Raw genomic sequence first — 17,183 nt, forward strand, 5'->3', positions numbered from 1 at the left:
TGACACGCGCGCCGCAGAAGCAGGTCACCTTAGGCTGCTCTTCATGTTTTGATTCGAAAAGTGATACATTCGTGTTACTCACCATTATTTCCATAGTGTTATGGTTAAAACAATGTTTTCCGAACCGGTACAAGTGACGTCTCATTACCCTCAGCCAGCACTTTCACATAGGCTATGTCATCTATTCCAACACTAGCACACCTGATTCAAGTAGCCAACTACAGTTGGATCAGGTGTACTAGATGAAATAGCCTTTAGATCACATTCGTCGAACGGCTGCGGTTCCCGATGAAAGGTTCCTGGGTTAAAGCATGGCTGCATTGAAGCAGTTTGGGAAAGTTTTGCACATTTCTAGGCTTTTGTTTGGGGGGTAAATATTACGGCCTCTTTAGACTTTCTAACATAGGAACAACATAGAAAGCTTTCCATCTCACTATTACATAACATTCATCAAGTTCCTGGAATATTTTCCAATGGGCTTGTTTCTTCTGTTTGGACAACTCATTTTATATTGCCTGCATGTTCATATGAGAAAAGCTTTTGACTTCTGCTTTTTGGGTGATTATGCCTATAGACAAACTTTAAGATGTAATGAAATAATATTTCCAACCATACTAATCGGCAATAATGTAGGCTATTTTAATGGGCAGGGTCATTTACTCTTGAAGATCACACATCCAAGTTAAGCAATCACATCCATCATCATCGACCTGTGTGTGTCTTGCACACAACACAAGGCATGGATGGCTTGCCCAGGGTAAGCAGTCATTTATAATACTTAGGCCCCACTTGGACATCTAGTTCAATTTTGGAATAAGGGTGCTTCTGGTTTGGTCTGTATCCTCAAACCTTGACCCTATAGGCTATTTTTGCCATATATGATCAGAGTCAGGTGTGATCAATGATTTCATTTGAATAACTTCATATAGGCCCTATGATACGGTAGGCTATGTGAACAGACTAGAGATATTGGCTTTGTGAAGCTGTGGTTTTTAATTTGAGAAAAAAAATGAAAGGACATTTAAATGCTCCCACTGCTTTTCATTGATTTTCTCATAATAATGCAAAATGCTGAAGGCATACAATTGCAAGTATGTATCAGTCCAAGTTGAGTCAGTCAAACGCCCACTAAATTGTCATAATTCTTCCTCACTCTTGTAGTGCTGCAGCCTTGGTTGTATGTCAAGAATTTATCTAAGATCTCATGATTGAGGAGCCCTTTAAAAAGTGCTCCTCAATATAATTTTCGAACTATAGCCTAGACTATAGCCTATTAACTCACCTGTATGTCTTATTGGCCAGAGTCAGAGCAGGGTCATCATCACTTATGTTGAGCCTAGTATTAAATTAGGCTACAACCTTCTTAAGATATATTTTATTTGCTTGGAGAACTCTATGACAATGCCGTGCCATCCACAATAGTTTGGAGAGTTGTGACATTTGTTTGACCAGCTTCTTCGTGTTGTTGTTGTGCATCCGATGCCTTTAATTTGAATTCATTTGTGCATCAAATAAGCACTGGATCATTATAGCAAAAGGTTCAGCTCAAGACCTAAGCACTTTTCAGCAGAGGGCATTTAAGTAATTAACAGGTTAAATTATCTTGGATTTATAATGGTTTGTACTTGGATCTCTGTGATTGGTTGTTGTTACCTTTGATTACCCAGCGCCCCTCTTGCGGAAGTAAGGCAAAGTTCACCCTGATAGCTGTTAACACTCTAGTCGTTACCCTGTTGTCTTCACATACAACTAGCACAGTTTTGAATCTGGACACAAAGTTAAAATCCAGAACTACTTCATCATGTCTGTGCCTTTGGTTTTCGACGGGAAAGTTGTTATTGTCACTGGGGCCGGTGGAGGTAAATGACTGCTATATTTTGCTAACATAGCTAGCTTCATTGGGATATGCTCATCTTGTTAATTGCTAACGTTTCGTTGTGCAAGGTGGTGTTGTGTTTTAGTGGTGGTTGACATGGTTGTGAATCCATTGTAAGGATTATGGCCAGGGGTATTCTTATGTGTCTGGTAGCAACCGTGGCTAACTAACTAGCTATCCTAACCAGGAGTAGTGCTTGGTGGCTATGCGGTATGTCAGAATGTAGCCAGCTTGCTAAATTACTGGAGCAAGTTACCCACTGCTGTCATTGTTGCAACACTTTATACTTGAATCTGATATCGCTCGGCCACACAGGACAAAGTACATTTAGCTAATTCCAGATACCTTATGTGAGGGCATTCTTGCGACAAAATGCCCAGTAGCCCATCCCATCCACGCTTGAATACAACATGTACTGTGTTGGACACTTTGCTGCAACCGTAAGTCTCATTTTACTTTTTCATTTGACCAAGTATTAACTTAAACTTATTTCCATAGGACTTGGGAGAGAATATGCATTGGCTTTTGGTGTGAGGGGTGCCTCAGTAGTTGGTAAGTATTGTGAATGTATATTTTTAAGATGTACATTTTTAAATACGCTGGCAACTATACAGGAAATATGCTGTTCAATGCTTAGTTATTGGTTTAATTGTTTATCTTTTCTCTGCACACAGTTAATGACCTCGGAGGAGATATTAAAGGGGGAGGGAAGAGCTCCAATGCTGCTGATAAAGTTGTGGAAGAGATAAAAGCCAAGGGAGGCAAAGCAGTGGCTAACTATGGTGGGTAGATGGACCAAGTTATCTAACTCATTTGAACTTTTGCACATGGTTCAAGAGTCTTGTGTGGCCAACCTTCCAAATCCTGTCTAGAGCCCTGTAATCTGAAGTTAGCCTTGAACCTATGTGGGCAGGTTATAGGGCAAAATCACAGCATTGATTGTCTCAAATTCCATCCTTCCATTGCCCAATTTTACTTCCTTATGTTTTTTTTGAGCCCTCAATTAAACTACGACTGTAGACATCCAGAACTGTTTAGGAGCATTATAATCAGCTGTGAAAAGAAGCCATGCACATTTGTCTACTGTTTGACGTTTCCCTTTTTTACCTGGCCAACCAGAAGAGCATAGACTTGTTTCTTTATTCCCAGAGTTTCTTTGCCACCCTCACACCTTGGTTAGGCATTTATTTAATTTTATTACTGTCATGTATGCCCTACAGATTCTGTAGAAGATGGTGAGAAATTGATCCAGACTGCCCTGGATGCTTTTGGGCGAATAGGTGCGTATATAGACAACTGTTTTCCTTGTTTTAAAACCAATAACACAATGCACATTTGAACCATTTTAAATATAGCATGGCTGATGTTAAGTCAAGCATGATTATACAGTGCATTTGGAAAATATTCAGACTCTTGGACCTTATTAAAACATTTTTTTATGTTACAGCTTTGTCTTCATGGGTATGATGCTACAAGTTTGGTGAAAAACTCTCCAAATGCAGGTGTGATGTTCTTTGCAGATCCCCTCAAGTTCTGTCAGGTTGGATGTGGAGCGTCGCTGCACAGCTTTTTTCAGATCTCTCCAGAGATGTTCAAGACCGGGCTTTGGCTGGGCCACTCAAGGACATTCAGAGACTTGTCCAGAAGCCACTCCTGTGTTGTCTTGACTGTGTCCTTAGGTTTGTCCTTTTGGAAGGTGAACCTTCGCCCCAGCCTGAGGTTCTGAGCACTCTGAGGCAGATGTTCATCAAGGATCTCTGTACTTTTCTCTGTTCATCTTTCCCTCGAGCCTGACCAGTCTCCCAGTCCCTGCCACTGGAAAAACATCCCCATAGCATGATGCTGCCACCACTGTGCTTCACCCTAGGAATGGTGCCAAGTCTCCTCCAGATGTGATTTTTGGCATTCAGGCCAAAGAGTTACATTTTGGTTATTAGCCCAGCGAATCTTGTTTCTCATTTTCTGAGTGTCTTTTGGGTGACTTGTGGCTAACGTCAAGGGGCCTGATTGGTGGAGTGCTGCAGTGATGGGAGAACCTTCCAGATGGACAACCATCTGCACAGAGAAACTCGAGCTCTGTCAGTGACCATTGGGTTCTTCGTCAGGGAGGTGACCAAGGCTCTTCTCTGATTGCTCAGTCTGGCCAGGCTGCTAGCTCTAGGAAGAGTCTTGGTGGTTCCAAACTTTTTCCATTTAAGATGGCTGGAGAACTGATTTCTTGGGGACCTTCAATGCTGCAGACATTTTTTTGGTACCCTTCCTCAGATCTGTGCCTCCACACAATCCTGTCTCTGAGCTCTACAGACAATTCTTCGACCTCATTGCTTTGTTTTTGCTCTGACATGCACTGTCAACTGTGTGACCTTTATATCTAGAGTGATGTGTGCCTTATCAAATCATGTCCAATCAATTTAATTTACCACAGGTGGACTCCAATCAAGTTGTAGAAACATCAAGGATGATGACTGGTAACAGGATGCACCTGAGCTCAATTTCAAGCCTCATAGCAAAGGGTCTGAATACTTATGTAAATAAGGTATTTCAGTTATGTTATATAAATTTGCAAACATTTTAACCTGTTTTCGCTTTGTCATTTGGGGGGGGGGGTCTGAATAAGGCTGTAACAAAAGTCAAGGGGTCTGAATACTTTCCGACTGCATTGTATGTTCAGGCTTGATTGTGCAAATGGTTTGTTTTGGCATCTTACAGTACATGATTTGGTGATAAGAATTTTGATTTTAAACAGACCTGTTGCTTATCTTTTCCAGATATTGTTGTTAATAATGCTGGGTAAGAATGTGATTTATCTAAATCCTTTCAATCAGATTTGATGACCACTTCTTTACAAAATAAACTGTAGTGTTTCAGATGGATATGCGACATGGAAAACTATTCCATTTTACTCAATGTATATAATAGAATAGAGGCCAAAGTGAACAACAACCTGTTTTATTGATTTCAAGGATACTTCGGGATCGTTCCTTTGGCAGAACGAGTGATTTGGATTGGGGTAAGGAGTTTATTTCTGAGTACACATTCATTCTGTCAATCATCACGGAAGGAGAATATTGCATATTAAACAGTCCTATGGAATGAATAGTAAATGTCTATCAGGCTGGAGGAGAGCTTTAATTCCAACGACTTCAGCGTAGAGAAATGAATGACAAATACAGTCTGAGTAGTAATTTGCAAGAACAGGATAACCTCTACATAGTTATTGTAATGCATCATTTGAGCCTGGTTCCTTTCTAGGTTTCTTCCTGGTTCTGGTCTTTTCTAGGGAGTTTTTCCTTGCCACCGTGCTTCTACATTTGCATTGTTTGTTTTGTGTTTTTAGGCTGGGTTTCTGTACGGCACTTTGTGACAACGGCTGATGTAAAAAGGCCTTTATAAATAAATACATTTGCTTGTATTTCAGACCTCATCCATAGAGTCCACCTGAGAGGGTCCTTCATGGTCACTAGAGCTGCCTGGAACCACATGAAGAAGCAGAAGTTTGGGAGGTGATGTCAAGGGTCAGACCCAGCACCATGTTGCCTATGTATAAGGAAGTAGTGCTGACTGTTCTGCTGAATCCCAAATCGTACCCTAGAGCAGGCTCTGCAGTCCTGTAGATTGGATAGGAAAAAGCAACATGGTAATTGCCTTCTGATAGCCTGGATGGAATTCTCACCACCGCTTTGCTGTCATCTTTTCCAGGGGTTCTTAAAGTGGGGTCCGTGGAGGTACTTCAGGGGGTTGCGGCTAGACCCCCCCCCCCACACACACTTATTATTATAAAAAAAAAAAAAAATATATATATATATATATACATTTGATCTAATCTGCAATTTCTGTTCTCAACTCTGGCCTACATGGGCCTGGTTGGCTCACAGGGATATTGGTGTCCAGAGTACTCCACAAATTGTACTTTTTATTTTTTTCCCTCCAACTCCATACAACAACATTCACAATGACAAAAAAATTGTGCAGAATTGCAGGAAATTTGCTTGAAAATGGCAATTTGCAACCCATGCCAAGAGATGGGCCTTTAAAATGTTCCTGCTCTGGACTTGGTTTGTCCGGACATGTACTGCCAAAGTCCTAGTAAAACTCCCTGCATGCTATTTTTTTTTTTTTTTCACTCAAGTTGTTCTGATTATGAGGGGGTTCCCTGATGACTCGGTCCAAGGGCCCAAAAAGTTTGAGAACCCCTTGACCCACTCAATAATTTCAGCTCATAAGCAGTGCCTAGGGATTCAGAATTCCTTTTGTACATCCAATCAATCCAGCTCTCATACTGAACACACTCCAAACAGTTAGGTAATGGCCGGTGCGGAGTACAGAGCTGTTTCAGTTAGGTAATGGCCGGTGCGGAGTACAGAGCTGTTTCAGGTTTGCGCACAGGTGGACCCTGTCTTAAATTAATGTTGAGAAATCATCCTTATGATACCCCTTGATTTGCAGCATCGGCACCAAGAATACGTGAGAAAACGGTCTTCAAATGTTCTAGAATAGTTTTTAGGTTGTTAGCTTTTGACAGGCAGTGAAGCGGATGGGTTTCTTAACTATTGTTATTGCCACGTGCCTGAAATGGCCTTGGCGCTTCAGTCTAATTCAGTGCACAGTGTTGAATCAACGTGCCACGGTGCCCTGTCTGTTCCCAGGATCATCATGACTTCATCGGCTGCTGGCATCTATGGCAATTTTGGGCAGGCGAACTATAGCGCGGCGAAGCTGGGTCTGCTGGGATTGGCCAACACCCTAGCCATCGAGGGCCAAAAGTACAACATCCACTGCAACACCATCGCCCCGACCGCAGGCTCGCGACTCACAGAGACTGTTATGCCCCCAGGTCAGAGGAGCCGCTGAGGAACTGCTCTGAACAGGCTGAGCAGCACACATTACTGGGTCATCTTATTAAGACTCAATGATTTCAGTTGATCTGTTGTGTAATATTGCGACGAGTTACCAGTGCTTGGCATGTACTGATGGGTGCCTGTACTCATTGTGGGTGCCGGTATTGTTTTCATTTAGATGCAGGAGCTCTACATACTTTTGAGCTAATATTCTATTGAAGCAATGAGGCCTGAGGGGTTGTGGTATATCGGCCCTATACCACGCTAAGAGCTGTTCTTATGTGCGACTGAACATGGTGTGCCTGGATACAGCCCAGAGCCATGGTATATTGGCAATATACCACAAATCCCAGAGGTGCCTTATTGCTATTACAAACTGGGTACCAACGTAATTAGAGCAGTAAAAATAAATATTTTTGGCATACCTGTGGTATACGGCCTGAAATACCATGGCTTTCAGTCAATCAGCATTCAGGGCTCAAACCACCCAGTTTAATACAGGAACTCAAGCAGGAGAAAACATTTGAGGTGCCGGTACTCTGCTCTAATGATCTGCCTATGTCGAGCACTTGCATCATGTAATATTGACATGTAAATGTGTTACTAAAGTTTGTCAAACTAGTGCACTCACAAACTGAGTAAACACTGAGATTAATCATGCCATCTGACAAACAATGTTTATTTATGGGTTGGGCATTTAATGAGGTGTCGTAGATTGCTTTGGTGGGCTTGGCTGACATCTGTGATTTTCTTCTCTGGTGTCTGCCACGATGTCCTGTCGTGTGATACCATCCCCTCTGCTGGTATTAAAAAAAAGTATCTTAAACTGTAGGATATGGGTGTCAAACTCATTCCACGGAGGGCCGAGTGTCTCACGTTTTCACTCCTCCCTTGTACTTGATTGCTGAATGAAGGTCACTAATTAGTAAGGAACTCCCCTCACCTGGTTGTTTAGGTCTTCATTGAGAGGAAAAAACAGATCTGCGGACAGGCCCTCTGTGGAATGAGTTCGACACCCCTGTCCTATGGTTTATGAAGATTTTTAAAAAAATATATGGATATACCAGCATAACCCCACAATGTGCATACCTTTTCATGTTATTAGCAACTTAACATGCAGCTTTTTTTTGTCGTAGTTCTGTGTGAGTCCTTGAAAGCAGAATACGTGGCGCCCCTAGTTCTGTGGCTGTCTCATGACCAGTGTCAGGAAAATGGAGGCCTGTTCGAGGTTTGTTTGAGAACTGTATGAAATGTTCACTTATGCCTTAAACTGTGTCGCCTTACTCTCAATCCTTCCTGATTATTCTGTTCATGTTGTCTCCCTTTTAAGGTTGGTGCTGGCTGGATTGGAAAATGTGAGTTGAATTTATTATTCTCATTTGGGAGTATTTTCACCGTTCTACAATATTTTCCATCAATGTGTTTTGTGTAGTGCGCTGGGAGCGTTCCCAGGGCCGCATTGTGAGGAAGAAGAACCAGGGCATGTTTCCTGAGACTGTACGAGACCAGTGGGACAACATCTGTGACTTCACCAATGCCACCAAACCTGCCAACATCAATGGTAACCAAGTCAAGGAGCCCTTAGACTGAACACCTATGCTGGCATATTTTGCCTCTGTCAGATACATTACAGATATTAGTCATTGACTTATATGTATGTGTGTGTATGTATGTGTATATATATGTATGTGTGTGTGTGTTGAATTTAAACTTTTTTTTGACAATAGTATAAAATGCAGAAAATGACTGACTAGGTAGGTGTCATTGACACATTCATTAGTCCACCTGCAGTAAATGCTGGAACTATTTTGGTGTTGTAATAACAACCAATTTCATGGGACAAGGTCTGCAGTGTAAACCGAGTGGCTGACCAGGGATCAAACCTCTAAGAGGAGTGAACAAACTCATTTGCTTGTGCTGTTATGACACAATGTCAATTCCACCACTGGTATTTCCCCCTCGTCTTTGAATGACGAGCACAGTACAGTATCGAGCGGAGCGCCTTTGGGTCAGACACAGAAGAGAACATGACAAGGGTTCATTATTCTCTCCCTCGGCTTGCCCTTGGATGTGCAGCAGCAGCAGCAGCATGGGGGTGGCAGCCTCCAGAGGAGTGCCTCATTACCATGACTTTGTAGTGCTCCTCATTTGTACCCTATTAGAGGACTTTTGGCCGTCTTTGTTCCACAACACCCTTATTGAGTGAAGATAATGAATCTCCTCTTATCCCATTTTAATTTTTTTAGAGTCCGTGGCCACATTGGTGGAGGTGCTGTCAAGAGTGGAGACTGATGAGGGTATTGCCCCCAACCCCACCAGCGCTATGGCCACTGCTGCATCTGGGATCAGTCCTGTGAGTGGAGAGGTCAACAGTACTAGGCTGGAATGAAGTCATGCATGTTGGTGACAGATGGTCTCATAATGATGCTCCGTGGGCCATGTCTTCAAAGATGTCTGTTTGGAGTGTCTTTGACACCAAGTGGCCATGGCTCCAAATCAAACAGTCCCTGGCAGGCTGATGTCAATGTATCCTAGCTGACCTACGGGGCCTGGTTCTACCTAAAGGCATGCTTAGTAACGACGTGGCTTGTGTCCACTTCGTTCTGTGCTGATTTGTCGCTGTGCTTCCCCTTCAGCTGGAGGCGGTGGGACAGAAGCTTCCGGAGTCGACCTTCAGCTACTCCCAAACTCAGTGCATCCTGTACGCCCTAGGAGTGGGCATGTCCACCAAGGATGATGACCACCTCAAGTTCCTGTACGAGGGCCATGAGGACTTTAGCTGTCTGCCCACCTTCGGGGTCATCCCCTCCCAGGCAGCCATGATGGACGGAGGGCTAGGTTCTGTGCCTGGACTCAACTTTGACTTCACCAGGGTAAAAGCTCCAGGAAACAATCCCAATCATCTTTATTTCCCCAAGTACAGTAGAATTTACAGTTTATATACATTATATAGAAAATAGATGCAGTAAACTCAGAACTCATCCCATACAGAAGTGGCAAGCAACTGTTGCTGTTCTCACACATGTCATTTAGTGGGTAAATAATACATTTTATTTTGCTTGGAGCAAAGACTAACTGAAACCGCTATTGTAACCATAACCAATTTCCTCACCTTTGTTCATTCTGATATTGTCACTCAGTTGTTGCATGGAGAGCAGTATCTGGAGCTTTTCAAACCATTACCCACCTCAGGTATGTGTGCCCATTACAGACCCTAAGTATCTCTGAGAACAACATTTTCTGCTTACAAAAGCCTGCTATTGAAAATAATTTGTCTGCATTTGCAGGAACACTGACGTCTCAGGCTAGAATCGCAGATGTGTTGGACAAAGGATCTGGCGCAGTCATTCTCCTGGATGGTTAGTTTTGTTAAGCTTACTTCCTTGTCCCTGAGAATTAGTGTGGTAGAGTAAAGGGTTTATAGGTGACGTTCCACAGAGTTGCATGAGATGAGCAAAGAAATAGCAGAGGAACTTTAACAGTTAGTTATGGACTTGATATTAAAGGAAGGAAATTGAACACATGCAGTCTAAAGATTCTTTCAGAGAAACTTGAAAGAATATTTTATTTTCTCCTGTGGAATGTAATTTTTAAAGTTTCATTATTGGTGAAAAAAAAAGAAGCCGTTTAGCAGGCACTTTTATGCAAAGCGACTTCATCATCTGCACACATTTGAAGACCACTGTCCTGGCATTGCAAGCACCACACTGTACCAACTGAGCTACAGAGGACCATTTGGAAGATAACATTGTCTTTCTCCACAGTCCACACGTACAGTGGTAAAGAGCTGTTGTGTTACAACCAGTACTCTCTGTTCATCGTGGGGGCTGGTGGCTTTGGAGGAAAGAGAACATCTGATAAAGCAATGGTAACAAGGAGTCTGTTAACAACACCAATGCTTTCAAACTATTCAGAAGTACTACCATTATTTTTTTCCAGAACAAAATGGTTTACTCTTACTATTTTTCATTCAACGTACCTTAATCTCACTCTTTCAGAGCACAGTAGCGCATCCAAACAGAACTCCTGATGCTGTGATGACTGACACCACAACAAGGGACCAGGTTTGTTGTGCCATCTAGTGTATACACTGCTTTTTACTACTAGTGCCCAAACTGTTAGGATTTTTACAAAGGTTGAAGCATCAAATAAGTAGCCATAATGGCTCAACGGGTGCCCGACTCAGGGCATTTCTAAAAGGAGTGACTTGACATTGATTCCACGCTTTCAGGCTGCCTTGTATCGTCTGAGTGGGGACTGGAACCCCCTCCACATAGACCCCAGCTTTGCAGCAATGGGAGGTGAGTCTTCTGACCTGGTACCAGATCTGTTTTGGCAATCGTGTCAACTCCTTGTCATGCCAAAACAAAAAGAGTGCCAAGGAGTTGACATGATTGCACCAACAGATCTGGCACCAAGCTTTGACTATTTTATATGAATAAAACACTGCACGGTGTTATGCAGGATATTGTGTTGAATCATAAAGAACTCTTCTCTCCATTGTTCAGGATTCAAATCCCCTATTCTGCATGGCCTGTGCTCCTTTGGGTTTGCAGCTAGGCATGTGCTGAAGCAGTATGCCAACAACGATGCCTCCAGATTCAAGTCCATCAAGGTGAAGCACGATCTTGGCAGTAACGTCATAGACTGAATAGAACGGCCGTTCCCATTCAAGTCAATGATGGCATTATGGGGCAACTGGCGGACGTTGCGAGTGTACCCATCAATCTGTGCTGTGATTTTGAGTCAGCGCAACTGACATTACAAAAAATATATTAAATTGCATGAGCGACATCAGTTAACTTTCTACATTACCATGGAAACCAGGCAGCCATTGCGAGTGTACCCTTGAGTTTACCGGTAAAATTGCCGGGGTTAGAGGTTCCAAGCCTGTTAACAGTTCCCTATATCTTTTTGGAGCTTGGCACTTAATCAAGAAAAATAAGAACACCCTACCGCTGCTCTTACCTTTCCTTACACTTGTCTCTTGACTATCACTGACTTTGCTGATGGCTGCTTTGAGGAAGGTTTGACTTATGACTGTGAGATGTGGTTGTCTCACCTAGCTACCTTTTTAAGATGGGTGCTCTAACTGTAAGTCACTCTGGATAAGAGTCTGCTGAATGTCTAGAATTGAAAATGTAATAAGCTGTTTTTAAACTACTTTTTCCTGGTTCCTACTGTATCCTTCAGGTTCGCTTTGTAAAGCCAGTGCTACCAGGCCAGTCTCTACAGACTGAGATGTGGAAAGAAGGAAACCGAATTCACATTCAGTGCAAAGTAAGCAGTTTTATCATGGTTGTGCTAGAGGTTAATAGTGATCCATTAAGATTGAAAGAAGTACCCAAATTAAGTCCAGTAACTTCTTTCCATATGATACCGAATATCCATGTAAAATTGATTGGGTTATGTCTTATTCCTCAGGTCAAAGAGAGCGGTGCTGTGGTTTTGTCAGGTGCCTATGTGGACTTGCATGCTGCTGCAGATGGCTCCCCACAAATTCTTCCCGAGGTACATCAGTCAGACTATTCATGTGTGATGCAAAATCCCAAAGGTGGAAATGACCTCTGACTAGTTTCTCCTATTTTGAACCCTTCTAGGCAGGGGGACTCAAGAGTGAGCTGGTGTTTGCTGAGATTGGCCGTCGCATTAAGGACCTAGGGGCTGAGATGGTGAAGAAGGTCAATGCAGTGTTTGGCTGGGAGATCACCAAGGGGGGAAACATTGCAGCCCAGTGGAGTAAGTGAACCCTTGTTGCTTTCCAAGCCCTCCTGTCAATCAATGCAGTCATGTTGAACCTATGCGGCCTGCTTTCCGGGCCCTGATTACGCCAAGTCCTGGACTAAAAATGATTCTCGATGGAGAATTACCATTGTGCACTTTAGTCTACTACTAAACTTTAATCGGGATCTGGGAAACTGGCCCATAGTGTTAATGCCTCAACCATAATTTCATTATGTTCTCCCCCAGCCATTGATTTGAAAACTGGAGCTGGCGCCTTGCACAAGGGCCCATACAGTGGCAAAACCGATGTGACCATCACTGTATCTGATGATGACTTCATGGAAGTAGTGCAGGGAAAACTCAACCCTCAGAAGGTACAGACATCTCCCATAGCCTACATGCCTGGCAACATCTGAGACACTGTAGAAAGCTGCAAGGTGACTCAGCAGAGAACTGCCAATGTGTAGCACATTCACACTTCAAAGCTTTTTAAAACTAAGTACATCCTAGTAAGAGTGAGTTTTCTTGGCAGGAATGAGCTACATTTCACCTTTCATTGTTTTGTGACTTTAGACCAGGGATAGATAACTGGCGGCCCTCCTTTCTGTAGGCCCGCGGATCAATTTCGGTAAAATAAAATGAGGGGTGGAGGGAACAATTTAATGAGGTAGAATTGAGGTAGAATACACAAGTTGCAGTTTTGAGAAACTGCTGATGCACAACAAATTAACAATTTCACTTAGGGCCCCCAAAAGGCTAGGATAGCCTTTAACTGCCTGTGTGCCACTGCAGCCCATCATGAGTAAAGATTTTTTTTGTGGCTCTCACCCCAAAGTTGCCCTTCCCTGATTTTTATACAGAACAAAAATGTTGGTTTCATGTGCTGAAATAATATCCCAGACATTTTTCATATGCGCAAAAAGCTTTTCTCAACAAATTTGTTGACATCCCTGTTAGTGAGCATGTCTCCTTTGCCAAGATAATCCATCCACCTGACAGGTGTGGCATATCAAGTAGCTGAGGAAACAGCATGAAAATAAAAGGCCACTCTAAAATGTAGTCTTTTTTTTTTCTTCACACAACACAATGCCACAGATGTCTTGAGGGAGTGTGTAGTTAGCATGCTGACTACAGGAAAGTCCACCCGAGCTGTTGCAAGAGAATTGCTAATTTCTCTACCATAAGCCGTCTTAATATAATTTTTAGAGAATTTGGCAGTATGTCACAACCGCAGACCACGTGTAAACTACGCCAACCCAGGACTTCCACATCTGGCTTCTTCACCTGCGGGTTGTTCTGAGACGTGCCACCTGGACAGCTGATAAATATGGGTTTGCACAACCAAAGAATTACTGCACGAACTGTCAGAAACCGTCTCTGGGAAGTTCAGCATTGCAATTCCTGGAAGCTGAAAATGTCCCAGTTCTTCCATGGCCTGCATACTCCCTAGACATGTCACCGTTGAGTCTATTTGGAATGCTCTGGATCGATGTGTACGACAGCGTGTTCCTGTTCCCACCAAAAGCTATCAACTTCACACATGCCAATGAAGGAGACAATATTCCTCAGGCCACACAAATCAACAACCTGAGCAAATATGTGAAGGAGATGGTATCACCAGATACTGACTGGTTTTCTGATCCGACCCTACCAAAACAAATCTGACCATCCTATTCATGTGTTCCCAGTCATGTGAAATCCATAGATTAGGCCCTAATTTATTTTATCAATTGACTGATGTCCTTATGAACTGTAACTCATATTTTTCATTTGATATTTTTGTTCAGTGTACCTCCAGGAAGCCCTTAGCTTATGACCGTTTTAATATGGGGTTGTAAGAGCATATATTTTTCTCAGTGACTTGTACTTGTTCTTCCAGGCCTTCTTTGCAGGCATGCTGAAAGTGCGAGGGAACATCATGCTGAGCCAGAAGCTGGAGGTGATCCTTAAAGACTATGCTAAACTGTGAGGTTGAGCGAAAGGAGAACCACTCAGTTATCTAACATGTTTGTTTCACCTGAGGTAGCAGAAGCCACATCATTGTTTTAACACCATCCAGAGAGCCAATAAATCAGCACAATGTTATTTTCTTTTTTTTCAAATTGCAATTTGACCTGGATTTCAATGCATCATATCTGGTGAAATAACCTAAATGAGAGTTAAAATGCTATTTCAACAAGTAGCCACATTACACTGAGTGTTAGCTCGGGCTGCGATCATGATTTTTACTTTAACGCTGATGAAATGTATAGGGACGTTTATTAAACAGCTTTGATGGTTAAGATAGTGCTGAATGGGGCCAATAAATTACTGGGACAAACTGTACATGAACAATATACTATAGTGTCAACTGGGGATGCTTGCTGTATTCCAGGGCAATGAAAAGGCTAGCAGAACCTGTCTGCTGTGATCCATCTTTTCACTAAAATTGCATTTGTGCTCCCAGATTAGGCATAGTTTAAGTGTCCTGACTTCCCTAAAATCCAATGTAACCCACATTAACAAGTGTTGGCTTGGTGTAACATGCTACACTAGTTTAATAAATCTTACGCACTTTCATCATGTGGCTTCTGATGGGGATAAACTTTAATACCCTTTAATCAAGGTTTCAAACAGACAAGTGTACATTACAATTAGTTGCTTTATTATATTACACTTGTAAATCTGACTTAATCAACATATTCATAAAATTAGCTTTCTGAGCATATTCACAGTGTAAAGGAAGAAAAACATGGAACCCCTATTGTATGATGGTTCTAGTTAAATACTCATCCCTTGTCTGCAATAGCATATTACACTAAGCAATTTAACATTTCCTACGCATTGTTGATTAAAGATTTTATTCAATTACTATGCAGTGAAATGTGTTTTACAGGGACAGCCATAGTTGTACTGCACCCTGGGAGGAAATTAGGGTTAAGTGCCTTGCTCAAGAGCACAGCGACCTTTCGGTTACTGGCCCAATGCTCTAACCATAAATCAATGTACTTTGATTATATCTGCATCATGATCAGGCACTATTGTTTAAACACAATCCTTAAATATTACTGGTATTTCACAGAATTGTCTTCATAAAGCAGGACTTGCTAAAACATCACAGTAAAGTTGTGAGGTGTAGTTTGTTCTATTTACAGAATGCAATAACTATTTTATTAAGAAAGCCTTTTCTCTAGCTTATACCCCAAATATAGATTTGTCTACAGCAGCTGTGACAATATGCCAAGGGGATGAAGTTATTGGGAATAATAGATATCACAATATACATGGGCCTAGATTCAATCTAAGTTACAAGGTCATTTCCTGAAGGCAATGCATTTTGTAAAAATAAAAAGCTATTGTTCAAACCACACAAGTACCCACATTCCTTTTCTACCTATCAGATGTGATTGGTCAAAAGACCAATTAGTGGATAAGATAATTGGGCTGCTTGTCTAAATGCATCCTCACTGACAAGCTAGTTAACCAGTTTGTAAAGTCAATTTCATGTTAGCAAAGGTAAATCCACAATTTAAGTGACGTATCTATGCATTTGTGGTTGATTTGGGGATGAGTGCTATGTTGAGTAAGAAACTGTTTTATTCCAAGACACTCATTGAAATTAGTGCTCTTTCTCTTATTGGCTAAAGAATAGGGTGCTTACATGGTGTTACTATAAGCTACTTGATAGTTACAGCAAATAATGAAGGGGAAGAACAGACCAATTATATTGGGTTTCCCTGATAAGTGGGTCCTTAAAGCTATGTGTGTACCTCAAAATGAAGATCACTTGATTGGTCAATTGCACACAAGGTTCAACCAGAACTAAATACCACTCAACAATACCTAGGGGAAATGGGTGCAGTACCAGTATGAGTTAGATTTATAAGGACACATCACCACTGTTTGAATCTAGACCACAACAATACTAAACAGAATATTATACTTAAGGCTTGGCTTGCTCTCTGGGATCTAAACTATGCACTGCATATCATTTTACCTTATGAGCAAACAAAGCGAATTCCTTATGATTCAATAATGTGCTTTATATCAACTGGCCTTAACTCAAGCAAGCAGGGATGTCAGTATTTTACAGTCTTAAAATGGATGCAGAGCACTGTAGAAACACCTGACATCCCAAATCATACACTGCACAGATCATCTCATCTCTACATGACTCATCTTGACATGTAAGATTCCAATATGATGATTGCCTTAGAAAAGTGATCACTGGTGAGAGGAGGAAGCTTGCGTCCGTTTTTGAGTGTCCTCTCCTTGTGCAGACAGACAGTCAGTCCCTCCACACTCATCCTGCAGTAACTTGTGCAAACAAAGGCAGTCTTGGTCACGTAAACCAAAAGCTGAGGCTGTGCTTAGTTAGCTAAATGATGAACTTGACGTCGTTCTTCAGGTTGCCATTGTTGACGCTGAAGCGGTCAGGGAGAATCCTCATCTTCATGGTACCGTCGGCGCCACACGAAAAGATGTGGTTGGCCGGGCCCACCTCGATCTGCATCACGCCCGTGCCCAGATTCCGGAACAGGGACTGGCGAGCGTGCTCGTTGGGGAACTGATGCAGTAAGCACTGCATGGACAGGCTCCACACCTGCAACATCACACCACAGTCAGGGTTGGAGCAACCTTTTTGTTATTTTTGCATACGATTTATGAATTTAAGTCTTTAACATGCTATACAGGGGTTTACCAAATATCTATTGTAATCCTGATTTTGCAATAGGCTGCTCCCACCACCCTACTCCCCTTGAACC

At 42.2% G+C, this 17,183-nt stretch overlaps 2 protein-coding genes across 8 annotated transcripts in view; one reads left to right on the forward strand and one right to left on the reverse strand.

Moving 5' to 3' along the window:
* The first annotated feature begins 1,672 nt into the window (after positions 1–1,672).
* Positions 1,673–15,288, forward strand: hsd17b4 (hydroxysteroid (17-beta) dehydrogenase 4). Its single transcript, XM_046348068.1, has 24 exons — positions 1,673–1,859; positions 2,375–2,428; positions 2,551–2,658; positions 3,097–3,156; positions 4,645–4,666; positions 4,840–4,886; positions 5,295–5,379; positions 6,523–6,710; positions 7,851–7,942; positions 8,045–8,069; positions 8,147–8,275; positions 8,961–9,067; positions 9,351–9,587; positions 9,855–9,906; positions 10,002–10,073; positions 10,479–10,582; positions 10,713–10,778; positions 10,946–11,015; positions 11,223–11,329; positions 11,908–11,994; positions 12,139–12,225; positions 12,315–12,453; positions 12,685–12,812; positions 14,318–15,288. The coding sequence occupies exons 1-24, from the start codon at positions 1,802–1,804 to the stop codon at positions 14,405–14,407; spliced, it is 2,214 nt and encodes a 737-aa protein (XP_046204024.1). The 5' UTR covers positions 1,673–1,801; the 3' UTR covers positions 14,408–15,288.
* The window catches only part of LOC124034632 (dmX-like protein 1), a 52,695-nt gene continuing 50,573 nt past the window's right edge, over positions 15,062–17,183 (reverse strand). For all 7 annotated transcript variants that reach the window (XM_046348062.1, XM_046348065.1, XM_046348064.1 and 4 more), the window contains one exon: positions 15,062–17,020. In XM_046348062.1, coding sequence (XP_046204018.1) covers positions 16,796–17,020 — 225 coding nt within the window. In that variant the 3' untranslated portion in view covers positions 15,062–16,795. The remainder of the gene's footprint in view (positions 17,021–17,183) is intronic.

The sequence above is a fragment of the Oncorhynchus gorbuscha genome, linkage group LG04 (assembly GCF_021184085.1).
Source record: "Oncorhynchus gorbuscha isolate QuinsamMale2020 ecotype Even-year linkage group LG04, OgorEven_v1.0, whole genome shotgun sequence".
NCBI lineage: Eukaryota > Metazoa > Chordata > Actinopteri > Salmoniformes > Salmonidae > Oncorhynchus > Oncorhynchus gorbuscha.

What these genes read in the sequence shown, in the direction of transcription:
- hsd17b4 (XM_046348068.1), top strand. Translation starts at nt 1,802, where the DNA reads ATGTCTGTGCCTTTGGTTTTCGACGGGAAAGTTGTTATTGTCACTGGG. An exon ending in TGCTGGCTGGATTGGAAAAT is followed by an intron (nt 8,070 to 8,146) that starts GTGAGTTGAATT and finishes TGTTTTGTGTAG; the next exon opens with TGCGCTGGGAGCGTTCCCAG. An exon ending in TCAACTTTGACTTCACCAGG is followed by an intron (nt 9,588 to 9,854) that starts GTAAAAGCTCCA and finishes ATTGTCACTCAG; the next exon opens with TTGTTGCATGGAGAGCAGTA.